Genomic DNA, 26,340 nt, shown 5'->3' on the forward strand with positions numbered 1-26,340 from the left:
GGGCTACCTGTGAATGTGCCCTACATTGAGATGGCAACTGAAAATGATAGCCTGGGTCTGTAGGCTGACCCTGCAGGCCGCGCTCCGCTCCCTCCCATTTCATCACATCTTAGCCTCTGATCTGAGCCAGACGTTCATCATCATTTTTAGGGAATGTTGTTAATGGTTGCGTCACCTTGAACACATGACTTCCAGGTGATACTTGCTGTATGTCTTTGGGGAGAGGAATGGGATCTTTTTTGTAAAGGTCTCCAGACCCAGGATTGAGTCCTCAAGCTCGGCTACCAGATCCGAGCTTAACCTGTTCTTTGTTACTTTTTGTAGTCCATTTGCCAATATGACTTGAAAGGGCGTTCTTTAATTACTTTAAAGTTACTATAACCCTCAGTTTAATAAAAAGTAAAATAAAGGTCCTGATTGTAATATCAGTTCCTTTTGTTTTCTTGTGTCCGTCACCATAATTTTGGGGGGTTTGCAGTTGTTTCTTGCCCAAGTGCAAAGGTGGGGAGGGGAAACACATGGTGAAATGTGACTAGCTGGGCCGCAGATCTATAGCTGACGCTCCCCCCATCCCCGTAGGTATTGGATATTCAGGTCCTGGGGCCGTGTGGGCACCGTGATTGGGAGTAACAAACGGGAGCAGATGCCGTCCAAGGAGGATGCCATTGAGCACTTTATGAAGTTATATGAGGAGAAAACCGGGAATGCCTGGCACTCCAAAAGCTTCACAAAGTATCCCAAGAAGTTCTACCCTCTGGACATCGACTACGGCCAGGTAAGCACTTAATGCTCTTACACCTTCCAGTTCTAGGAAAAGAATGGGACCCCCGGTTCTTTAAAAACCATGCCATGGATCAGTTGGCGTCATTGGTGAATGCTACCAGATGTTTAGAGAATTAATGCCGGTCCTTCTCTTTTCAAAAAATAGAAGAGGAGGGAACACTTCCCAACGCATGAGTCCAGTATTTCCCTGATACCAAAGCCAGAGAGAGACATCACAAGAAAACTAAAGACCAATATCCCTATGAATAGATGGAAAATCCTCACTAACATACTAACAAAATGAATCTAGCAACATAGAAGGATTGGTACACCATGACCGAGTGGGATTTACCTGAGGAATGCAAGCTTGGTTCAACACACAAAATCAATCAGTGTAATATAACATGAATAGAATAAAGGACAAGAGCCACACGGTTAATGGACACGGGAAAAGCATTTAATAAAATCCAACACCCTTCCTGAGTAAAATCCACACCCTGAAGTATGAGCTGGAGTCTTGATGAGAACAACATTAACATTTTTAAGACCCTCAAAGAACAGTCCTTGAAGTTCTCCCTAAATACAACTGGGAGTAATTCACAGATTCCAGATAGAGCTTCTTATCTGAACCTGTGTTTCATCGTAGATCATGTGACCTGGTTTATCAGCAAGACAGAATTATGGTGAGGACATGCTCTGCTAGGTCACAAGTTTTTTGGGGGGACTTGTTTTACATTGAGGTATAATTGACATATAACATTGTATTAGTTGCAGGTATACAGCATAAGGATTTGCTATTTGTGTATATTGTGAAATGATCACCACAGTAAGTCTAATTAACATCCATCACCGTACATAGTTATAAAATTTTTTTTCATGTGATGACAACTTTTAAGATTTACTCTCTTAGCAGCTTTCAAATATACAACACAGTATTATTAGCTGTGGTCACCATGCTGTACGTTACATCCCCTTGGCTTATTATTTTATGACTGGGAGTTTGTACCTTTTGACCCCCTTCACCCATTTTGCCCACCCCTCACCTCTGGCAACCAGCCATCAGTGTCTGTTCTCTGTATCTATGAGCTCCTGGGTTTGTTTTTTGAGGCGGGTAGAGGAGTTAGATTCCACACAGAAGTGAGATTATACAGTATTTGTCTTTCTCTGTCTGACTTATTTCACTTAGCATAATGCTGTCAAGGTCCATCCATATTATCACAAATGGCAGGATCTCGTTCTTTTTTATGGCTGAATAATATTACATTATCTGTGTATTCCACATTTTCTTTATCCATTTATCCATCAAGGGCACTTAGGTTGTTTCCATGTCTTAGCTATTATAAATAATGCTGCCGTGGACATGGGGGTGCATATATGGAGATAGTGATTTTGTTTCCTTTGGATAAATACGGAGAAGTGGTATTGCTGGATCATATGGTAGTCCTATTTCTCATTTTTTGAGGAAGCTCCCTGCTGTTTTCCATAGTCTCTGCACTAATTTACATTCCCACCAGCAGTGCACAAGGATTCCTTTTCTCTACGTCCTCACCAACACTTATGTCGTCTTTTTGATAATAGCCATCCTAACAGGTGTGAGGTAATATCTCATGGTGGTTTTGATGTGCATTTCCCTGATGATTAGTAATGTTGAGCATCTCTTCATGTACCTGGTTGCCATCCTTATGTCTTTGGAAAAATATTTATTCAAATCTTCTGCCCATTGTTTAATTGGATTGTTTGTTTTTTTGCTATGGAGTTGTATGAGTTCTTTATGTATTTTGGATATGAGCCTCTTATTAGATACATGATTTGCAAATATTTTCTCCCATTCAGTAGGTTGCCTTTTCATGTTGTTGATGGTTTCCTTGTGCAAATAGGTCGCAGTTTCTAGTTCTAAATTACTTCTTAATAATTTCCTAATATCTGTTATCTATAGGTGTAGGTCGGCCATCTCCCTACATACATTACCAGACAGTTTTCAATTGTCTTTTGGCTGATATAATTGGGAAAAAAATACACATTTATTTTGGAGAAGGCAAAAGATTTATAGATGGGTACAGATTTTAATTCCAAATCTTTGAGGCCTAGCATGTCTCAAAGGGGGAATTCTCTTGTTTCTAGAGAGTGTCATGAGTTCTGACCATTAAAATCAGAGTTTGACTCGTGCCTAATGTTGAGGTTGAGACCTTGGACTTTAGGGTTGAACCGACTTGGTCTGACTCAGCAGTGCCCCCTAGTGAGTGAGTTTTCTGATTTCAAAAATGTTACATATTTGTTTTAGAAATTTTTGAGCAAAGGCACAAAAAATAAAAATCACCCAGAATTAACCACAGTTAAAATCATGGTGTATGTCTTTTTTCAGTCTTCTTTCATTTCACAGGTGCTTTTTCGCCCTGTAAACTGGAGTCTTCTCACATAGTGTGTTGTGCCCACCTGCTCTGTGCCTTAATGTACCAGGAGCATTTCCCCATGTCTTCTAGAGCAATGCTATCCAGTAAAAATATACGACCACCTATGCCATTGTAAATATTTTAGTAGCCACATTTTAAAAAACAAAAATAGTCAAATGAATACTAGTAATTGAACTGAAGTTATCCAAAATATGTTATCATTTCAACATGTCGATACAATAAAATTACTGAGATATTTTACATTCTACAATAAAATTACTGAGATATTTTACGTTCTTTTTTTTTTTTTTTTACCAAATTTTTGCAATCTGGTGTATTTTTAACCCTTACAGCACATCTCAATTTAGACTGGCTGCATTTTAAAACCAGTGGCTACTGTATTAAACGCACTGACCTAGAGCATGATTTCCTGAGGCTGGATGGAATTCCATCCCGTGGGTAGCCAGAAGTCGTAGTTTCCTAAGCCACCCCCGCCTCCCAGATTAGGCATTTAGATTATTTCCAGGTGTGTAGTATAATGATGGTGATATACACATAAATATCTGTTTACTGTTAGAGATGGAGTTACCAGATCACAGAGTATATGCATGTAAATAAGGCTTTTAACACCTTAATAGTTTGCCTTCCAGAGGATAAGAATGCATTGAAGACTCAGTGTTTCAGCGTTAAGAGTAGACCCGCGGTGATGTTGGCAGCAGCGATGTTGGCAGCAGCCGCCGCGAGCACTGACACAGCACAGGTTCCCCTCTGCCGCTGGGTTAGGCCAGGCAGATTCCAGGATCGGAGCCCAGTGCCAGTCACCTTCACTCAAAACAAACACAAACACTACTAGTTGCTAGGAACACCGCGATGGACAGCGCAGTCCCTGCCCTCGTGGGGTTTAAGAGGGAGAAGAGTTAAGGCATTTTCCATACAGCATGGTCTTGACTTAGCCTGCGTTCTCCAGAGAGCAGGAGGAAAGTCTTGTGCTATTAGTTTCTTAGGAAGTGCAATCCGGGGGGTGGGGGACGTGGGGAGGGAGGCAGGAGAGGACAGAGGGTTAATGCTAGGATGTGCTTTAACACCGTGCAGCTGCCTGGCAGGGAGTGGGAGTGGTTGCTTGAGCCTTGGGGACTGTAGAGAAGGCTGTGTGAACTTAGTCTTACAGTTGGCCCTGGGGTGAGGGAGTGCAGGAGAAAGGGGGAGAATTTGCCCATTGTCACCTTGGTCCCAGGTTCGCCCTCACAGCTGCCCAGCACTTCTGGGTTGGGCATGAGTGGGCACTGGGCAGGTTCCCAGCCAGGGCGCCAGCAGCCTCAGGGTGGGAGGGGATGAGTAGAAGTGGTGGGGGCACGAGGGGAGTGTGAGTCTGCACAGAGCTGGGTGCTCCAGTGGCTGGCCTCTGGAGCAGCCAGGAGGATGTGGGGCTGCACAAGAAGTGTCTGATCCCTGTGCAGACTCACACACGGTCCTCCTGGCAGCCGCTGCCCACACTTTCCTCATGAACGCTCAACCTTCTTTGCTGGTGGCACTCCATCCTGCATCTGCAGCCCAGACCTCCAGACATCACCACTTTGCTTGGGTAGTTTAATTGGGTCTCTTACTGATTTTCTTTTTCCTGTAACGTGCCCTTTTCCCTAAAGGATGAAGAGGCGGTGAAGAAGCTGACGGTAAACCCTGGCACCAAGTCCAAGCTCCCCAAGCCAGTGCAGGAGCTCATTAAGATGATCTTTGATGTGGAAAGTATGAAGAAAGCCATGGTGGAGTATGAGGTTATTGCACGTTTGTTTTATCCGAGCGGTGGCTGGCGTTGACGATTGCAGGGCTGAGCTGGCGACGAGCTCGGGGGCTGCTCCTCTTGGATGTCAGCTCCTCTGACCTCTCCTTCAGCCCGAGACAGATGCCTGAGTGCTGGCTCCTCTGCAAAGGCTCATTGGGCTTGCTGTGAAATGTATGGCGTGTTGTAGAGAGCTGGCCCCTGGGTCCCCAGGCCCCTTGCACTTATCTCCTGGGTGCCATGGTGGGGGTGAAGGCATGCTGCTTTTGTCACCCAACCAAACGAGCCAGCAGAGTTGTCATGGAAATTCCAGGACGTGGCCCACTTACAGTAAAAGAACTCTGCGAAATTACAGTGAGAGAATGTGACCAGCATTGACAGAAGTGCAGAGAGCTTCTGTCACTTGCTTCGTCTGATAAAATTCATACCAGCTGTTTGTAGGAGGAAATTGGGGGTGGGGGTGGGGCTGGATGGGGTGGGGGCAATGATGGTTGATTAGTCATGCTCCTGGCCGGGAGCAGAATGGCGGGGACTGCAGGCTGAGGCCGGATGTCCCCATTTGTTCTCCATCCTGTCTCCGCTCTTCCCTTGGGAGATGCTTGTAGAAGGGCCCCTTGTTCTTGCCCCTGTCGTCAGAGCTCTTGAGTGCTGACCCCAGGGCCTTCAGAGTAGAGATGGTCCAGTGCTGCTGCTGTTTGGCTGGCAGACAGTCTCCCCTCTTCCCCAGCCACTGAAGGGACAAGTGTCAGGCTGCTCTGAAAAACAAGCAGGGACCAGCGCAGATCAACAACCTTGGCCGTTCTGCCCCTTCCCCGAGGGGTTGCTTCCTTTCTGCTGCTTCCCACGTCCTTCCTAGAGGCTGCCTGCTGGCCTTGGAGGGGGACAGGGGACAAACCTGAGTGGTATAAGCCACTGGCAGCCTCTTCCTCCTCAACCCCGTGTCTCTCTCCGGAGCTCAGCCTGGCAGGACTGCTCACGGCTCAGCTGTTGTTAGAGAACAGGGTGTTGAGTTACATCCTAGACGTCCCCTAACAGGTTTGAGAATGGCCCGGGCTTGTTCGGTCTTCTGGCTCAAATAGATACATACCCGACTTCTGTGTGGGAGGTCTGAGTAGTTTGAACAACTTTGGGGCCTCACCAAGAATGTGGGCACATGAGGAAGAGACGAGGAGAAGTGGGCTGGGGGGTGGGGGAGAGGGTCTCCATTTCATTCATGGTTTGAAAGAAATGTCCGCGCCTCATTTCCGGCTTTCTATGCTCTGGCTTATCTGTGATTCATAGAATTAGTCAACCAGTCTCTTCCTGTGAAATGACGTTTTCCTGTTGGTTTTCACTCGGACGGGTAACTAGTTTTGCAGGAAGGAAAGGGCCAGGGCCTGCTGCTGGAACAGGCTGGAAGGCAGCCTGTGGAAGTGTGGAGAGTGGGGTGCCCACTCCAGCCTGATGGGTTCCACGTGGGATTAGGGTGACCAGGTGGATAAGTAAACCTGGTACCCCAGGGGGGCTGGTGCTCTGTGTGAGACAGGTGAATGCCGAGCCGAGCAGAGTGGGCTCGGGCCCTCAGCCCGTGCCGAGAAGGTGTGTGCTGTGTCCACGGCTGGCTCCAGCCCAGGAGCCCCGCTCTGGCCGTGGCTCTGGCCCGCATCTCCCCGACCCTGAGGCGTCTCCCACTCTTGCCTTCTCCCTGCACTGAGCTGCTGTGACGACGCCCCCAAGCGGCAGGGCTGCACCCAGAGTTTCTTTCCCGGAGCGGGGGTGGCTTGTGTTGATGGAGCCCTTCTCTTTTCTTGTGGCCTCTGTGCTTTTTGAGGGTGTAGGTTAGGGAGACCAAGTCTTTTCTTTTTTAAATAAACACCAAAATTACACAGCTCGGAGAATATTGCTCCCTTCGGAGTGTCTCCTCTCATTCTGGTCATGCTGCCCTTGGTCTAAGCACCTCTTGGCATTCCTTCTGCAGAATCGCCTCCAGAGCCAATTTATAATCCGTATGGAAGTCACTCTGCTCTTTTATGGTACCCCGTTCTTGGCTCAAAATCCATTATCCACCTTCTTCCCCAGACTTAGCTCCAACTATTTAACTCTTCCCAGAGCCCAGATCTCCCCTCGGGATGGGGACAGTGTTAAGGGTACAGAAGCGTATGCACCACGGCTTGTGGTCATCATGAGATGCTGTCGCCGCTGGCCCCGGGCTGGGGCCTGAGCAGCTGTGAGCCCGTTCACGTCTTATTTAGTTTAATCACAGAGTGGTTCCATTTCTCAGATGCTTGTCCAGCTCCATCTCTGTCCCAGGCGCTGCGGGTGCTGGAGATGCTGAGATGGCTAAGGTGCGGCCTCGGGCCCCGGGAGCTCAGAAGGGTCCATTGGGAATAGCGCGGAGACCGTGTCTCAGGATACGGAGCCTGGGGTCCACTGGGGCACAGATGTGGAGGGGAGCCGAGCAAGCAGCACAGGCAGAGTTGCCCACAAAGGGAGTGGGTGCCTTTTGAGGAAGGTGGCCCCATTTTACAGATGGGAAACCAGGGCTGAGAGTGGATGCGTCACTAGCTACCTGGCGGCCAGGCCTTCCAGCCGCAGATCTCATGCTTTTTCCTCTGTACCTTGTCGCCTCTCTTGAGGGTAGTTCCCAAGGTGTTGTGAGCAGTAGCAGTATTGCTGGAACAAATGTTTAGCCTTTTGGGGTGACTGATTTGAAAGGGACAGCATTGATTTGAATATAAATACATATGTTCAGGAGTGTGTCCTTTTAAAAATATTTTTCACCACTTCATGCTTCTTGTTTTCCGGCTGAGAAGTGCCTTGGCTCTGAGACCCCAGAGAAGGCCACATGGGCTCACCCTCATCCGCATTTTGGAATTAGATGGGAATTATGCTGTGTCTTCTTCCAGAAGTGGTGGGCTATTTCAAAGTGAACACAGGGGTGGGGTGGGGAGCCCTGGTTGGCTTATCCCTGCCGTAAATGAAATGAGCAAGAATCTTCTCTCACGCAGACTCCCGGCCCCACAGTGGGGGCCAGGCTGCAGACTCTGCGGGCTTGGGTCACTGGGCCTCCCCAGGAAGACCAGGCAGCCTTCTGATGGCATCCGTCGGGGCCCCAGGAGGCCTGAGGGGGTGCTTGGTCTACTCTCCCGTCACCATACTGCACGGTACCCAGCTTTCAAAGGGAAAACCCCCTGTCTCCTCAGATTGACCTTCAGAAGATGCCCTTGGGGAAACTGAGCAAAAGGCAGATCCAGGCGGCGTACTCCATCCTCGGTGAGGTCCAGCAGGTAAGCGAGGGGCTGACCTTCTCTCCCAGCTACCCAGTGGGTCTCCTGGGCCCACCTCTGCTGGCCGACCTCCCATCCTGGAGTGCAGCAGTACATTTACTCAGTGTTGATGAACTAGACGTACTGAGCCACAGTTCATAACGATTTAGATTTTTTTCAGTGCGACAAGTATGACAGGTGCCTGCCACTTGCAAAAGATGGTCACAAAACTAACGCATTAGCAATGGTTTCAAGATCAGATATATAGTAAACTCTCCATAACTCGATGAGGAATTTGGTTTTCCTACCTCATAAAACTGTTATTTTATTTTATTTAGCCTAATCCTAATAAGAGGTGGAATTTATTTTGCAGTTACTAGGAAATCATCAAATCGAAAGCTAAATATTTTCTTACCTTCATTCATGTTCATTCAACATCAACTTATCTACTAAAGTCCCAAGCTGTGCCCTGGAGGGGCTGGAGGGTTCTGCTTGTATTTAGGGGTGGGGCGCAGGCTTGGCTTGTGGAAGAAGAAAGGACACAGGAGCTGAAGTGGGTTTGGGACCGTGGGCTTTCTGCCTAGTGCTGGAGAAGAAGCCCTGAAACATAGCAGTTAAATCCGGTTACAGCTGGTCCTGAGCAGTGACCTCTTTGTTACCCACTGGCTGAGACCTGAGAGGCCTTCCTGAGCCCAGGCTCTGCCCTGTTCCAGAATTCCCAGGTGGAAGGGCTGGGACAGGGTCCGTACCATAGCACAGAGTAAACTGCAGCACAGAAAACAGGTTGACAGGCTGGAGAAAGAAGCCTGTGTCCCAGTGAGAGCTAGATATGGGCCTCGGGCCTACAGGGGGCCAACTCATTGCTCCTTTACCATCCTGTGGTCACCTAGGGTGTCTGCCAAGTATGCAGTACCCCAGTGGTCCTGCTCCTCCATCTCTTCGTGCATTTATTGAGTGCCTTTTGCATACGGAGCACTAACGGGCATTGTCGTAATAAGGGGAGTTTATTAGCCTTTCTGTGCCTGGCCACCTGGACTCCAGGTGCAGTAAAAACGAGTTCCGTGCCTTAAAGGGAAAGGTCGGTGGGTGAAGGGGGCCTGATTGAATTTTATAGCAGTGGGGTTTTTTCCCTTGCAACATTTTATTATGAAAAGTTTTCAAACATACAAAAAGCTGAAAGAATTTTACAGCAGTTCCCATGAACCCTCCGCCTAGATGCCACAGTTAATGTTTTACATAGCAGTGGGGGGGTTTTATGTGTCTCTAATTACACCGCTGTTGTAGAAATGAAATTTCATATGGGAAGCCCGTTGTGTGCTGGGAGCACAGTTTGAGGATGGCGATCCTGTTCAGTTGTGTGACCCCAGCAGGAAGCTGGTCTCCTGAGACTTTTCCTGCACACACCAGGCTATCTCGAAACTCTGCTGCACACCCACCTTCAAGAGGAGGAAGCCCGGCCAAGTGCTGGGGCCTTGGAGCTGCTGCCTGCCTCAGTCTGTCCCCTCTGTCCCTCCACTACAGGCGGTGTCCCAGGGCAGCAGTGACTCCCAGATCCTGGATCTCTCCAATCGCTTCTACACCCTGATCCCCCACGACTTTGGGATGAAGAAGCCTCCGCTTCTGAACAACACAGACAGTGTGCAGGTAGCACGGGGCTGTGGGAGGGAGCCGCAGGTCTGGGTGCTGCTCCCGGCGACTGTCCCTCCACGTCATGGTCCCTGAGGGCAGAGGCCAGTGCCGAGAGGGCCAGCTCTGTGCCCTCATTTCAAAGTGGGGTTTCTACCCACATGAGTGGAGACAGACCACAGGCAAAACTGATGGCCCTGCTGTGTCACATCCATCTGGAGAAGAGCGCCATAGGAGCGGGAGAACCTCTCCCCCAACAGCGTCGTCCTCCCCACTCTCCCACCCTGCCTCACAAGGGAGCCAGTGATAGGTCCCCACCTGGCACCAGTGTGTACGGGAGGAAAGAGTTCTTACCATACCATGGAGCTTCTGCCTCTCCCCTCCCTTGGGGAGCAAGCCCTCCTTGAGTTTCCAAGAAACCCTGAGGAGTGTTCACTATGAACCACAGATGACAAGCTGTCCCCGACCAGCCGGGAGGCCCCCCTTCCCTATCTGTTTTGGCCGTCTTCTGCGTGTAGGTTTTCTGTGCTGAAACTGGGCGAGTCTTTCTCCCTCACCTTGGTACCTAGCTCAGGTTTTCCTTTTGTTCCTCCAGGCCAAGGTGGAAATGCTGGATAACTTGCTGGACATCGAGGTGGCCTACAGTCTGCTCAGGGGTGGGTCTGATGATAGCAGCAAGGATCCCATCGACGTCAACTACGAGAAGCTCAAAACTGACATAAAGGTAGCAGGGCCCGCCTTTTCTGAAGCATCCTCACCACTCATCCCAAGAGCGGGGTTCCCCAACTTGAACATGCGTCAGGATCTCCCAGAGAGCTGCTTAAAAGAGCTTGCCGGGGCTCAACAATTGGCCTTTCCAGCAGGTTCCCAGATGTTGCTGCTGGTGGTCCTTTGAGAACCTCAGAGCATTTCACCTGTAAATAAGCACCTTGTTTGAAAGGCGGGCTTCCAGGCCAGGCCCTCAGTAGAGGCTGGTTTTTGAGGGGCCTTACAGAAAGTTCTGTTTTCCTTAATCTAGAGAGATTCTCTGTTTTGGGAGACACTTATGGCGTGAACTCTAGAAGGTTTGTTATTGGTATCCCATTTCAGAAGTAGGAATGCCTGGTGGCAGCTGCAGTGAAAATACAGTGCATGGGTTCGTCTTCTCTGGAGCTGAAGTGGCCGTGTTGGCGCACACAGTCCTTGAGCTTCATTGTGTTGGAGGCTCGGGCAGAAATCACCCCGCCTGGGCCACCTGGGAGGCGTTTGTGCTGCAGCTCCTGGTGTGCGCCGGCCTCGAGCCTCATCTCACCTCCCGTGTGCCTCCCTTCCTCGGCCCCTGGCTCCTTCCCTGCCGTGTTACAGGGAAACACTGTCAGGTGCTCTGTAGTCTGGTGAGCCTGGTACGGTGTGTTTACATCACCACAAACGGCCTTTGCCTCTTGCTTAGGACAAATCACAGTCCGAGCAGGGGAAGACACCAAATGTCACCTGGGGCACCTTCTCGATGGGAATGCTGTGGGCATGGTTCTTTGTGAAGGGTTGTTAATCTCTCCATTTACAATTCTGAAGTCTTTTAATTAAGAGGCTGTGAGGAAGACCAGAATTCCTGGATTTTCTGAACTTTGGGTAAGAAGAGGAGAATATAAGAGAACACACGTAGCGTTTCCCAGCACACACTCGTGTCTGTTTAGCATCTATTAATCCACTAATTGATGGGTACTTGGTGGGCGGATGCTCTGAGCCACAGTATGCGTGGCCCTGAGGGTTCAGAAGAGACGGAGCATTCCTCCCCATCCTCAGAAGCCCTGCAGTTGATCGGATCCTTGCTGCCCTGATTGCAAGTGTGGGCTGTGGGGCGTCTGGCCCACGTGTTTTAACCCCAAGGAGCTGGACTGTTACCTGGGAGCCAGCTCCTTGTTCTGGAGGCTCCCTGTTCACAGCGAGCCCCATATTTCTAGCTTTCCTGATATCCCAAAGCATAGAATTTTGAGAGACAAGGAACACTCAGATCCTCTCGCCACCCAAATAGATGAAGAAGCCGATGCCCAAGGAAGTGGGACCACTGGCCAGCACACGGCCTGTCTCGGTCCCCCCTGGGCTTCGACGAGGGCCGTGGTGTTAATCTGTGCATCCTCTGAGTCTGTGATTGTTCTTCCTGCCTCCGTGGCTCTCCGGGGGTCTCCCTTGCTCTAATTCCAGGACACCTTTCTTCTAGGTGGTGGACAAAGATTCCGAGGAAGCCGAGACCATCAGGAAGTACGTCAAGAACACTCACGCCACTACACACAATGCGTATGACCTGGAAGTCGTTGATGTGAGAATCGCTTATCCCTCCCTCCCCTTTACGACCTACCAGCTCTTCCCTGCTCATTCCTCCTACCTGGGCCTGCGTACAAAAGAGCAGTTTACTTTGTCTTAAGTAACTGGAGGAAGTCACTCGTTTGTTTGTTGAGCAGAAAAATTAGCAGTCTTAGCGGTTTGGGGTTGGCTTTTTATTCTGTTTTAAAGGGTGTTTCCTATCCCAAAACCTAGTATTAGAATTAGAAGATATCGTCCGACATCCAAAATGAAGTGCCTCTGGGGTGCGTCTGCTACAGGTGGTGTTGATTTTAATAGCTAGTCTCTGCTCCGGGCCCTTGGCTGGTCACGTTGCTGCGTCCCAGCCTGATGGAACACCATATGTACTGCAACAGATGTTAAGGTTTCCAGCTCTAGGGACAACTGCTCAGCTCTCCTGTATCTAGTCTGATCTTTCAGTTAACCAGAGTAACAAATGGCTTGTTTCATCTCTCTGCTTTATTTGATCCCCCGACCAGATCTTTAAGATAGAGCGTGAAGGGGAGAGCCAGCGCTATAAGCCGTTTAAGCAGCTGCATAACCGAAGGTTGCTGTGGCATGGGTCCAGGACCACCAACTTTGCTGGGATCCTGTCCCAGGGTCTCCGGATAGCGCCACCAGAAGCGCCTGTGGTATGTGCCTGGCCTGGGGAGGTGTCTGGTGGGCATTACCTGTCTCTGCGGTTGTCTCCATAAAGAGCTTTACAGATACTTAGGTGAGAGGTGCACTGGCCCCAGTGGGTAAGGGGACTTGTTTAAGATGTAGGTGATGCTTGGCTGTGGCTGACGGGTGGCTATTGCCGGACGTTCCTCCCCGTGCCCTCAGCCACAGCCCCCGGACAGTGCCTTCACCTCCGTTCTCCTGACCCTGACTCTGTCGATGGTGTGGCTGCACATAGATAGAGCATAGTTTCTGGAACAAAAGAATTAAAGTGTCCAGGTCCTGCTGTGAGTGCTAATTGGTGTGTTGACATGCAAAGAACAGACTTTGGCCCCATGCCAAGCTGAGTTCAAACCTGCCTCTACCAATTTCCAGCTGGGTGACTACCGTGAGCTTCAGTGTCTTCCTCAGGAGAACATGGTAATAAACGAGTAAAGCCCTACCCAGACATGAGGGCTTGTTATATCCCTTGCTGGATTATAGAAGTGACCAGCTGGACAGGAATTGGAGATGGTCTTCCAAGCCTCTCATCTTACAGTTGTGAAAAGTGAGAAGCGAAGAGGTTTAGTGACTTGCTAGTGCTGTGGAGTAGTGTGTGACTTGGGCAAATGACCTAACTAACCTCTCCGAATCTCGAATGTCACTTACAAAAGGGAATCAAAATAATAGGCAACACGATTGGGTGTTTATAGGTGCCCGGCACTGGTCTAAGTAGCATTTATTATTAACTCATTTAAAATCTTTCACAACGGCCCCATGAGGTTCTTTTCCCCAGTCCAGAAAAGAAAGTGGGGTCCAGAGAGATTAAGGAACTTCTTGCGGCCCCTCGGTGCTTGGCGGAACTGGGATCTGACCCGCCTAGCTCGTGAGCTCGGGCCTTGACGCCCCCTCGCGGGGGCACTGTGAGAGTCGGAAGCAGCATGTTGGTGCCTGGCTCACCGTGGACACTCAGTGAATAGATAGTGCTGTGAACTTCCCATTAGGGGGTTTTCAGCTGTCCCTCTTCCAACCCCACAGACAGGCTACATGTTTGGTAAAGGGATCTATTTCGCCGACATGGTCTCCAAGAGCGCCAACTACTGCCACACGTCCCAGGGAGACCCGATAGGCTTAGTCCTGCTGGGAGAAGTCGCCCTTGGAAACATGTGAGTACGCCTGGCTTTGGGGCCGGGGCCACTTGATGGGGACGAGTGGGGTGGGCTGTAGGGAGGAGAGCTCCCCCTGGCTGGGAGGTGACCCTGGAAATTCCCCACCACAGTTACAAGAGCCACCAGTTAGGTGGTGGGTGGCAGAAACTGGTTCAGCTGAAGTGAACGAGGGAGATGGAGGCATGCCTCATGAAACCCAAGTCTAGGAACACAGCCAGGAGCTGGCTTGGGAACTGGCAGTGTCCACTCTTCTGTGGACTAGGAAGCAGAGGTTGGCTTGCACAAAGGATGGTCACCCCATGCCCCCTCTCCCCCTGCTGATGTTTAGATTTTCTATTTGAGACCAACTCAGGTCAAACTGGAGTCTTCATCCCAGTTCCAAACTCCTCACAGAGAAAATCCAATAGGTCCAGCTTGGACTGGGCATCCACCTTGGTGCTATCAACTGTAACTCAAAGAGTGGGGTTATATGAGAGCCCAGGGGTCCAGGGATCATGGACCAGACAGGAACCTCCAGAATGGGCAGCCACAGCCTAAACAGGACCTTTCCTTGAACGTGGCCCCATAGCAGTGATCATTGACACAAACTCTGTTCAGAAAGAACCGCACCTTCAGTTTCTGGAGCCAGAGTGGGAGCAGGCTCCTAGCCGTGGAGTCGGACTGGCTTCTCTGGGTGTCTGTTTCATCTTCTCTCTTGACCTTGTTCTGCTAATCAGACTGTTGGTTTGAGGCCCGGTGTCCTCGGGGCCTCTTCTGAGCCTGTGCTCTCTTGAACAGGTATGAACTGAAGCATGCTTCGCATATCAGCAAGTTACCCAAGGGCAAGCACAGTGTGAAAGGTAATGCGTTTCCAAAGCTGCTGCTACAGCCCCGAGCATCCTGGACAGCACGGGGAGGGAGCTTTCCTTCCCCAAAAGGCTGCATTCCCGAGGCTGGCTGCTAAACAGCTGGAGGTTCATTAAAAACAGGTTCCCTCTCTGTGGCTGCAGTTAGTATTGCAAAGGCCATAGTAGAGGCTTGGTTTGAGCCCCGGTAACCAGGTGCAATGGCTTTGCCCTCCGAGCTGCAGCACTGAGGGACCTCCTGTGCCATAGTGGTCCCTGGAGCATCTTGGATTGCTGGGGCCCAAAGCAGCTGATGATTTAGCACCTCCAACTGCCTGGTTGAAGTGACTGCTCAGCAGAAATATGATCCTGTGGAGGTGGGGGAGGGAGGTGCTACTATTATTAAAATCAGTCAAGGCTGATGCCCTGGGAGCTAGATTTATAACCTGCAGTTTGTATCTGGAAGAAAGAAAGAGTGTGGAATTTGTATGTCTTTAAAATGAACACACAGACCCAGCGTAAAATAGGTCTCCTCTCCCTGGAACGTTTTCAGCATCTCTTCTCACAATTCACATCCGTTGTGCCTTCCTTTTTTTACAGGTTTGGGCAAAACTACCCCTGACCCTTCGGCAAGTGTTACTCTGGACGGTGTCGAGGTTCCCCTGGGGACTGGGATTTCATCGGGCGTTAATGACACCTGTCTGCTGTATAACGAGTATCCTTTTACGAGTGCGCTGCGTGAGCCCACAGGGGTGTTCTGGGGCTGTTGAGTCAGTTACATGCAGCCAGTTTACCAGGGGCAGACTGATTAGAGACCATCCCATAGTGTGTCCCATGGTGAGTAGTTCCCCTCGGTGGTCTCTGCCTACCTGTATAAGCCTGGTTTATGGGGTGTGACCAGCGCCCAACATTCCACCAGCTGGGGGCAGCACATGCACCCTCCATCGTAAAAGTAAAGCCATTTGTTGGGGCCAGCCCCATGGCGGAGTGGTAAAGTTCTGCACTCTGCTTAGGTAGCCCAGGTTCACAGGTTCGGATCCCGAGTGTGGACCAACACTGCTCGTCAGCCATGCAGTGGCAGCGTCCCACGTACAAAATAGAGAAAGATTGGCACAGATGTTAGCTCAGGGCGAATCTTCCTCAGCAAAAAAAAAAAAAAAAAGTAAAGCTGTTTGCTCCTTGACATGCTTCCCTCCAGGTATATCGTCTACGATATTGCTCAGGTAAATCTGAAGTATCTGCTGAAGCTGAAATTCAACTTCAAGACGTCCCTGTGGTGAACCGTGAGAGGTGGCTGAGTCGCGGCCCGGTGACTCTGGTATGAATTTGCCTGCGAGCTTGGCCCTGGCTCACTGGGCAGGCGCCTCAGCAGAGTTGCTGCGGGATGGTCCTTTTACTAAGTCTCCTTAGAAAGGATTTTATATGAACACTTGGTCACATGTTAAGCAGTTCTTCCCGATTTTTCAAATCCCTTGTTTGTGTTGGTTGGGAGGTGGAGGGGGGGAGATGTTCAGGGTGTTTTCCTGCCAGCCGTAACCCTGGTAGCTACAACTGACAATAGAGGAAAAGCTGGGGAGAGGTTGGGGGTTTTTGTCTAGACTAGTCCTGTGGAAAGAATCAACCCACGTTAGAATGTCTGCCTTACTGGTTTCCCCAGGGAAGGAAACAATAATCTCCCACCCTTATTTCTAAGTGTTCATCTTTAGTTCTGATTTTGGAAAAATGTTAAGCATTTATTTTGAGGTAAAAATAAAAACTAATTTCATACTATTTAGATTTTCTTTTTATTTTGCCATTTTTGTCATCCTTTTAGCTGTCTTTTTTGGGGTGGGGTGAGGGGTGTGGGGAGAACAAAAGGAGGAACATTAACAATTTCTCATACTTAGAAACAAAAAGCGCTTCCCTTTTCTAGAGACTCTTGAAGGTGGAAGCTCTCAGAATATGTGCAATAATAGTACATTAAAAGTTGCATTTGAAATTCTCAACTTTCCTATGAGCAGTTTTGTCTTCCAAGTTAAAACTATATCAACCGATGTACAAGGGCTGGTAGTAATTCTCGATTAAAATGGAAACTGCTTCCGTATTTGTGTATTTAGTTTCATTCTGACTACAGATCCGGTTAATCTGCACAGTTTCAAGGTCCTGTATCTGTGAAACCCCAGAATGCCCCATCTGAGTGGCGGGAATCCAAACACCAAGCACAGGAAGACACTCCTGTTGTTCAGCTCATCAGATACATCGTGGTGATAAAACTCTTGTCGGCGTATTGTTCTAGCCTATGCAGTATTACTTTATCTACACTGTATTGCTTCATACTGCCGTATATTTGAGAATGACGCTTTAAATGTCTACATTTCAGTTCCCTGCAAGCCAGGGACCTTTTACAGAAGGGGAATGGGAAATGTCGGCCAGGGAGTAGAGTCACGGGCAAGAGAAGGCAGCAAAATGGGCTGTTGTCTCAAACCCAGAAGTTACACTGGGTTTGGGGGGAAACAAAAGACAGACATCATTCAAAACAGGAAAGAAGGAAAACATGTTTTCTCTGAGTTGAGCTACATGTAAGTGATTATAACCGCAGGTATGGTTTACGACCTGTGGCTGTGTCCTGTAGTTGCCGTGTTTGTGACTTAGATGTCAGATACAGAAACGCGGGCACATCACCTCCATAATAGTAGAGTCCTTGTCTCTTTTCAGGGTCCTTAACTTTTGATGAAAATCCTTATTTAGTGCCTTTGACCTGAGACTCCTCTCCCCTGATTTAGCCAGCCATCCAGGCTCTCAGGCTCCCTGGATCCTGAATACTCTGTATTTTTCACCCTTTTTATCAGCACAGAGACAGGCGATGACCCTCACAGTGCCTGATTAAACAAAGTATTTTGGGGTTGGAGTGATTGCTTAATGGGTTCCTTGTAATCAACACTGATTTCTTTCTCAAAGAGAAATTCCCATGTCTAAATCCATTTTTTTCTTTTAAAAGAGGGAACCTACCATATTCTGTTTCAATATTGACATTCTAGTTTTCTTTCTTCACTTTAAAAAATTTAAGTCCTATCTCAGGGACTTAATTAAAGTTAATTTAAAAATTAAAAAACAAAACACCTTGCTCAGAAGCATGGGGTGCTCGATGAGAAGAGGTGCTGCGGTCTGCCTCTCCTGGTGCGCTGCGCTCCCTCTGGCCTCTGTGCCTGGAGACGCCCCGGGACGGCAGGAGCTGCCCCACCCAGGCAGCCCTTGGCTCGCATTTCAGACCACGCTGTTGCACACAGTGGCACGTGTTATTAAACCACCTAAGCAGGAGCACCGCATGTTACTGCAGTGTGTTAACTGTGGACTCTGCAGTGGCGGTTCTCCCTTGCTACACTAAGGATGTTGCCCTCTTCGGGAGGAGGAGGACAACTCCAACATCCCAGACCACTTCCCTGGAGCTACTGTTGCATGATTTGTCTGGCACTTCACCTTGGGGTGAACCCCAAGCACTGCTTTTAGGCAGTCCCCCCGAAATCCAGTGGTAGCCTGGCCCCTGGGGCACATACAGGACGTGCTTGAAGTATTCACATTGAAAGCCTACAAGGGGCATTGTCCTTTGGCCTTCTCCAAAACCTAGTGTCTTAACTATAGTCATGTGCCACATAACGATGTTTCGGTCAACGACAGACTGTATATACGGCGGTGGTCCCATAAGATTAGTACCATAGAGCCTAGGTGTGTGGGAGGTTATATAGCATCTAGGTTTGTGTAAGTACACTCCGTGATGTTTGCACAGGGATGAAATTGCCTAACAACACATTTCTCAGAACATATCCCTGTTGTCAAGAGACAGATGACCGTATTGAGATCTGAGTATCAGGAATGGTTTATCTTTGACCTGTTGGCTGGTTTTATGACACTCTGGTGTCACCCAGGTACCTTAAGGATTTCACATTTCCCAAAGTGATGTCACATCCTTTCCCTTAAATTCTGTTTCAACTCCCAAAAGATTGGGACTTGTTTTTTTTAAGGAATGGCGTTCCCACCGCTTCTCCAGGCAGGGCCTTTCAAATGGTGACTCACAGGGGCTAATAGCTGGTTTACTGAGGTGTGGGGCAGGGATAAACAGCATCCCACTGCCCCCCTCACTTCTGCCATTTAATCAGCGTAGAAGGTTAGCAGCCTCTATTTGCCCATTTTTCTGGCTTAAGAGAGCAGTGCCAGTTCTCTCATTGTTCACTAGTCTCTAAAGTAGGTGATCTAGGTTAAAAGAAGATGCGTTTTTGGAGACTCATTTTAAAAAGTGAGAAAATGTGGCCTGGAAACATTTTCCTCCTCCGGGGCCTTGGCCCTCCTGTAAAAGGTTGCCGACTAGTGGACGATGCTGGTACTGGGGACCCCGGGATGTTAGCCCTGTGCACCGGGGGGCTTGCGGAGAGCAGACCCACCACGCGCTGTTCTGCACAGCCTTGCTTCTGACCGAGGAACTTATTCCACAGCAAAGGAGGTGCAGCAGTGGGCTCGTGCCCATGAATTAACTGGTTTAGCAACATACCGTTTCACCCAGAATTAGCCTCATTGAACGGTGGAATGGCTCCTAATGGTGCCAGTTGTGAGACAATACCCGTAAGGGATGGGGTTTGATCTTACAGAATCTAGTGTATGCTTTAAATCAGACCAATGTGTCGCCCTGTCCCACAGCTGCAGTGCATGGGTCTAGGAACCAAGGGTTGGAGTGGGAGGAGCTCCTGTGAGGAGTACCACATCTCATACCCACTCAAGAGTCTGTGCTTCCTCTCCTCGAGCTCTGCTGGTTTGGAGGTCTCAGTCCCTGGGGGAGATGTGCTTCCCCTAGGAGACACACAATGGTTCCACTGAGTTGGAAGTTGAGCCTGCCACCTGGCTGGAGCTCCTTAAAGGCCACTGTCCTCACAAGCAGAGAAAGGGGTTACTCTACTGGCTGCAGTGACTAATGGCCAAGGGGGCGACGGATGCTGTACCATGGCGGCAGCAGGACAATGTCTATAACCCGGGGAATTCTCGGGAGCACCTCATAGTCCTACCATGTCCGACAGTACAGGTTGTGGAAGTGAGCAGCCCACAACAGCGACAGAACCGTTGAGGATGCAGACCCTCAGGAGTGAAGGTCGGGGGCCCTTCACCAGGTAAGGAATTCTGGTCAGCTAAGGTGCTGGCAGAGGGCAGAAGGAATACGGAGTGGTTAGTGGAAGAAGGAAGTTACAAGTGACAACTGTGGTTTAGGGACCAATTGTAGAAATGAGGGCTGAAGCAACCAGTTAGGGTGCCATAGACAACTGGCCTGAGTCTAGGATTTGTGATGAGGGGTTAGAATGGCTGTAAATATAAAACTGGACTCTAGTTTATGGAGTATCTATGAATGTCTGTCTAGGTTATGTTTGTACCCCCAAATTCCTCACCCTGTAGGTCAATGCATTCTGAACTCTATGAGGGATACTGTTGCCCCCCACTGGAGAACCAGCGATGGGCTCAGCTTGGGAGGAGGCAGTGTCAAGAAAAGAGCCCCTGTATTCCCGGGGTCATCTGAGCCAGGGCTCCCCCGTCTGGCCCTTTGAACAAGCCTCCTCCTCACTGACTGCAAAAAGACGGATCAAGCCATTCTGGGTCACTGAAATCTAGTACCTACCGCTTAGCGTTGTTTTGAGAATGTGTGTGCTGACTCCCGTACAGTATTTAGCGTGATTCCTGACCTTGATGTGCTCTCAGTAAATCTCAGCCATTATTACTGAAATCCCGGAGAATGGTTTTGCTGGGAGACAAGTCCCAACAGAAAGCTCCAGGTAAAAAAAGAGAAAACGGGCCAGGACAAAAAAAAAAAAAAAAAAAAAAATCCTGTGCTTAGTAGGGAGCTGTTGGACAGAATTGGGGGAAGGAGCCGAGGCTATAAAGGTACCTTTACGCCCGCCTTTTCAATCTCCTGTGAAACCTCGCCACGACGCTGGCCTTCCCTCGCGGTGTGGCTTCGTCCTCCCGTTCCTCCCTGCCGTCCACCTTGACTGTGAAGGGACCAGACGCCACACGGTTCCCCCCAGGCCCAGCCCCGCTTCAGGCAGGCCTGCTGGGGCTCAGAATAGCCCAGCTGCTGTCTCAGCAGATGGCCAGGCTAATTTTAGCCATGTGGTACTCATCCAGGGACCAGGCTGGGCCTTTTAGATTTGAATGAGCCAGTGTGCAACTTCGGTTTGGAGCCAATAACAAAGCTTTGAGTTGTTATGATCTATGTGTCTGCCTAGCACTTTACAGGCATTCCAGAAATATAATTTTTAAAGGATTTTGTTTCTCTGAACTGACAAGAGGCCAAACTATAGAGCCAGAAGGCAGTCAAGCCTGTGGGGTGCTGGGAACAAGCCAAGAGACCGCGTGCTGTTGGAGGGTGGTGAGAAGCAGACAGTGACTCCGGCTCCTGCCTGGCTCCCCTGATAACAGGCAGGCGGCGGGTCCTCAGTATCCTGGGCACACTTACTTCTCATCACTCTCTTTGTCACGTGAAAGAAGAAAGCCAGCATCTTAGCTTCCCGGTTGGTCCTCTGAACCACTTCTGAGTGATGGGCTGCATTTTGATGCTATAGAAGGACTGGGATCAGGAAGAAATTAACCACAGATGCCGAGAACCAACTTTGGCACTTTCATATGCAGTCCCTCATGACAACATAGCACGAAGTAGCAGATGCAGAAACTGAGGCTCAGAGAGCTAAGAGACGCTGACCATGGTCCCAACACAGGTTGGAATTGAGCAGGTGGAGAACCTGTATTTTCCAGTCTGATGCTTCTTCCTCATCATCTCCGATATATGTAGACGGCCTTTCGTACAAATTCTCCCAGAAAGTTAAGAGACAGGCCGACGTGGCTTGGAGACCTGTTCCAGGCTGCCTTTGTCTTTCTCCAGGCTGATGACTGGTCACTGAAGGAAGCTGAGACCAGAGAAGACGGCAGTAGAATGAGAAGACCAGACTCTAGTTCACAGCTTCATAAGCTAGGTCCGTGAACTCTCAGAAGATGCTCAGTGGTCATCAGGGAATCCACTGTGTCAACAGCTGGTTTCAGCTACAAGCAGAGGAAGCCCTACCAACAGCAGCTCCAACAATAAGGACACGTTATCTCTGTGACAGGAAGTGGACAGTGGCAGGATTGGTGAATTGAGCTCTGTATTTCCCTTGGCTTTCCCTTCACAGTTGCAAGATGGCGGATAGACTCAGCGTCAACATCCGAAGGCAGGAAAGAGGGAGAGAGGCCCCCTCATCCTTCTCTTTTTACCAGAAAGAGAAACTTCTCCACTGCTCCCAGTAGACCTGTCTTCCAGTCTCACTGGCCAGGGTTGGGACACACGCCCATGCCCCACTTGCAAGGGAGGTTGGACACGGAATATCTGGCATCTTCAGCCTGTTTAGGGGGAGGTGGGCTCTACCAGCAAGGACGAAGGGGGTCGAGAATGGTGGCTGAGTGCATGTCACCCCCGGAAAGTCTCTGCAGAAGTGTAGGCCCAGGCACACTTCCTTCTAGGCAGTGGGTCCATAGAACCCATCAGTTCTCAGCGGTCCATGAGTGCAAGGACCTTCAGAACCGCAGCTGTAGAGAACCACTGAGGCTCCCTCAGCTGCTCTAACTTTCTGTGATTTTTGTGAAGAAGGATGTAAACCATCACAGAAATAGAAACAGTTGCCCAGAATAGATTAAATGGTGGTACTTAGTGCTAATCTCACAGTCAGGCTTCGATGACACTGCTGAGGTCATTGTCACACACCCCAGGACAACCAAGCTCTTCTTTTTTTCCTCAACTTGTTTTTTTGCTGTGAACTCCAGTGTCTTTGCCCAGCACATGGTCCTGCCCTGCTTGTCTGGGGTCGAAAGCCTTTGCCTGAGCAGTTACTGGATCCCAGTTGTACTGGTGGTGATTCCATTTCTTCTTGAGGTGGCAGCCACTGTGGTGCCCAGGACACCAGGAAACAGCTCCAATTGGCTGTGACAATCTCTGAGGAGACCTCCCAGGAAGGGGTTAGCAGCTCCCTAAGAACAAGGGCCGGGTGGGCCACAGCACTGAGCCCCGGCATTGAACCACAGCCTGGTCTCCTCGGGCTCCTCCCGCATTATCCCCAATTCAGGGACCATCTCCAGGCAGGCCCTGGCTGGTGACAAGGACTGAGGAAACACATGTTAACACCCCTGCCAAACTAAGGGACGCTTGACAAAACGCGTCTTATCTACATTACGTTGAACAAGCACAACTTGTGATCAAAACCATTTCTTCTTCTCCCGCTGCCCTTTTAAAATTGCTCAGCGAGGGAATCTTTCTCCTACCACTGGAAGAAAATTCTGCAGGCAGGCCCTGTGACTCTTCCCTTCTGCAAAGACAGATGGTCTTTCACGCCCCACGGTGCCTCTAAGCTTCAAACACAGTTTGAACTCAGCAGTTGGAATGCGCAGTCCAAGACGACAAGCCAATCTCTGAACTTGACTTAGCATCAGCGGGTCTCCCGCCCTTGGCTCAGTTGAGCCTGCTTAGGCTGGAGGCCTGCGGCGGGAAAGGGATGAGATTGCTCTCTCTATCTCAGCCTGTCCTCTTCCTGCTTGAGTTTCTAGCCTGTAGGGGAAGGGGGCAAAGGCTGGACATGGGAAAGGTCTCCCCCGCAGTGGCATCTGGTTAATGTGGCTCTGGCAGGTATGTGACACTGGCTCTTTCTTAGGGTGCTTTCATCAGTTTTTCAAGGGATCCCTGCTGGGCCCCTCGAACCTGACAAGTGTGTGTCTATTGTGGGGTCAACCATGCAGGTCTTAGCAATCAAGCATTCACCACCAGCTTCCTGCTGCCAGGCTTCCTCGCCCCCGGGCAGCCCCACTGGACAGAACCCAAGAGGACCCCTTGCTGCGCTCCCCCGGGTCTACATGAGTCACCCACACCTCCCTTGCCCTGACCATCTCTAGGAGCTGGGCCAGTCCCAGTGCAGTGGCACTCTTCCATCACTCCTGCAAAGCAATCAGTCAGTCAGTCCTGTGTCTTTCCCAAGTGGGAGACAGACCCCGGTCCACCATGCCCCCAGCTGAGGAGTTACAGAGAAACTCTCCAAGGAGACAAGCCACCCACTTCCTCTTCGTAGGGGAAGACGACAGGCCCTTGGCACAGCCTTCCTCTAAGGCAGCCTTCTCATGAAATGCTCTCTGTGCACGCTGACCCCCTTGTATATCCCCGACCTGGCCGAAGGTTCTAAGAGTCATAGAACTCTTCTCAGACTGTTTCCTTTTCACACTATTGAATTTTGAAGTCTCCATCAGAACTTCAATCTTAACATCCAATTGCACACTAATTTTACCCTCACACCAACCCTATGAGATAGATATTATTATCCATAGTCTACATATGGAAACTGAGGCACACTAAGGCTAAGTGACTTGCCCAAGGCCGTAGAGCTAGTAGACGACTATTCTAGATGTGGCTTTCATTGCCTGAGTGCTGCACAAATCCTCTGAATGGGTAGACTGAATATAAACCCCCTTCACCTAACCCAAGGCCAGTGGCAGATGACCAATGTGTTCAGTAATTTGTACAAAGAAAAAAATTATTGCACCTCCAAGGAATCTTTTGGGAGTGATGGGAGTGATGGAAACATTGTGTATCTTGAGTGAAGTCAAAGTCATTGAGTTGCACACTTTAAATAGATGTAGTTTAAGTTACATTTCAGTAAAGTTGATTTTAAAATACCGACAGATTAAATAATAATTATAACCCCTTGCACCTCAGTGGTGAAAACTAGAGCTGAGATGTCATTACGGAGGCCTGGAATTGGGGCCACGTTGGACTCTGCATGATGAGCTGCGTGATGAGTCATTAAAGGGAAGAGAGGTGCCTAGCAGATTTCCAGACAAGCCAAGAAGAGGAGACCATGGGGCCCCCACCCCAAGGGGAAGAGAAGACTTCAGCTCCTGACTTCCTCCTACGTCCCACTTCCTATTTCCCACAGGGCCTGATCCTATTTCCTTCCATTGGATCCCCAAGGTCTCCATAACTTTATCCTAAGGCTCCTCTTTTCTTGAGCCAGTCCAAGTGGGCATCTGTTCCTCAATCCAAGAGCCTTGACAACACGTGCAGCAGGGAGACCCAAGTTCAGGCTCTTGGGCCCGAATCTCTGCTTGTGTTCCTGTCACGTTTTTGCTGGGCTGGTAGATGGGGCATGAGGCTGGCCCTCTTTTTCTGGAGCCTGTATACACATCCAGGAACCCTGATATCTGACAAGCTCACCCTCACATCCCTACAAACAGCCACCAGGGACTCTTGGGAAAAGGGGCGGTGAACAGGGAAGTTTATGATGGCCATCTGAGGCCAGACACACTCAGCAGACAAGTGTGCTTCTGCTCAGACAAATGAGGCAGAGAGAAGCCACAGAGACTAACAAAGCAGGTGGGAGCATCTGAGCCTGCTCTGAACCAGGGGACGAGAGGAACAGAGCCACTAACACCTCTGAATGAAGCAAGCCGAACATGGTGAGCCCACAATCCGAAGCCCAAGGGGTGAGAACATGGACCCGAGCCAGACTGCCTGGGCTTGAATCCTGGCTCTTCCAGCTGTGAGACCTTGGACAGGCTACTGAACCTCTCTGTGCCTCTTATTCTTTATCTAGAAAGTGGGGATTGCAGGACCTACTCATGGAGTTGTACTGAGGACTTATGGGTAATTGCTATCTCTTTAGTTTTCATGAGTTAATAGGTGTGAAGTACTTAGGTCAGTGCCTGGTGCACAGTTGGTGACCTGTGTGGCCACAGCTGCAAGGACCACACGGCTTTGGAAAGTCTGACGGTCAACCCTGAGCTCTTCCCACCCCAGCCCCAAACACCCCTCCTCTCAGCTCCTCTGTCGATTTTTTTTTTCCTGAGCAAGATTGGCCCTGAGCTAACATCTGTTGCCAATCTTCCTCTTTTTGCTTCAGGAAGATTCGCCCTGAGCCAACATCTGTGCCAGTCTTCCTGTTTTGTATGTGGGTCGCCACCACAGCATGGCTGATGCGTGGTGTAGGTCCACCCTACACGCTTTTCTGACTGGGAAGTTGGGTTTTGTAGAGGAAAAGTTCCACTTGGTCAAAGGTAGATTCTGAGGGGAGGGAATCAGTGAGTCTGCCGGCTGATTAAGGATAAGGGAGAAGGATCTGTGGAGTGGGCATCCCCGCTATGAGAACGTGGTAAGGCTCTGGAACCTCGGGAACTTCCCCACGTGGGCCCTGACTGTTAACAGTTGCCTGCTCCCATAACGATTAGCAGGAAAACTCTTGCAATGCAAAAGGGTCTATTTGTTTGCCTTTAAGAGCAGCGAGAAAGAGGGAAGCACGGCAGTCTGGGCTCCGTCCTCATCCTCCAAGGGGTAGAGGGGCAAAGCCAGCTCAAGGCCTCCCGCAGAGGGGAGAAGGCTGGGGGCAGGCCTGACCCGGGGGGCTGTGGGCCTGAGCAGTGGGAAGCCCAGGACGGAGTCTCCAGCAAAACTGCCCTTCACATTATAAATCCCACGTCCTAAGTGAACCCCGAGAAGGCTGGTTAAAACCCAGGATCTCCCCCTTTAGGGTGCCATGTGTCCAGTTAACCCGCCAGGCCCCACGGTGCTCC

At 49.8% G+C, this 26,340-nt stretch overlaps 1 protein-coding gene across 1 annotated transcript in view; it reads left to right on the plus strand.

Annotated features, from left to right (window-relative positions):
- PARP1 (poly(ADP-ribose) polymerase 1) overlaps positions 1 to 16,521 on the plus strand; it is a 54,659-nt gene extending 38,138 nt beyond the window's left edge. Inside the window, exons 13-23 of the mRNA XM_058533596.1 lie at positions 580 to 775; positions 4,796 to 4,924; positions 8,112 to 8,195; positions 9,696 to 9,818; positions 10,396 to 10,524; positions 11,998 to 12,096; positions 12,599 to 12,751; positions 13,797 to 13,924; positions 14,705 to 14,766; positions 15,352 to 15,466; positions 15,950 to 16,521. Coding sequence (XP_058389579.1) covers positions 580 to 775; positions 4,796 to 4,924; positions 8,112 to 8,195; positions 9,696 to 9,818; positions 10,396 to 10,524; positions 11,998 to 12,096; positions 12,599 to 12,751; positions 13,797 to 13,924; positions 14,705 to 14,766; positions 15,352 to 15,466; positions 15,950 to 16,031 — 1,300 coding nt within the window. The 3' untranslated portion in view covers positions 16,032 to 16,521. The remainder of the gene's footprint in view (positions 1 to 579; positions 776 to 4,795; positions 4,925 to 8,111; positions 8,196 to 9,695; positions 9,819 to 10,395; positions 10,525 to 11,997; positions 12,097 to 12,598; positions 12,752 to 13,796; positions 13,925 to 14,704; positions 14,767 to 15,351; positions 15,467 to 15,949) is intronic.
- The last annotated feature ends 9,819 nt before the right edge of the window (positions 16,522 to 26,340 follow it).

This window comes from Diceros bicornis, chromosome 38 (genome assembly GCF_020826845.1).
Source record: "Diceros bicornis minor isolate mBicDic1 chromosome 38, mDicBic1.mat.cur, whole genome shotgun sequence".
Taxonomy (NCBI): Eukaryota; Metazoa; Chordata; class Mammalia; order Perissodactyla; family Rhinocerotidae; genus Diceros; species Diceros bicornis.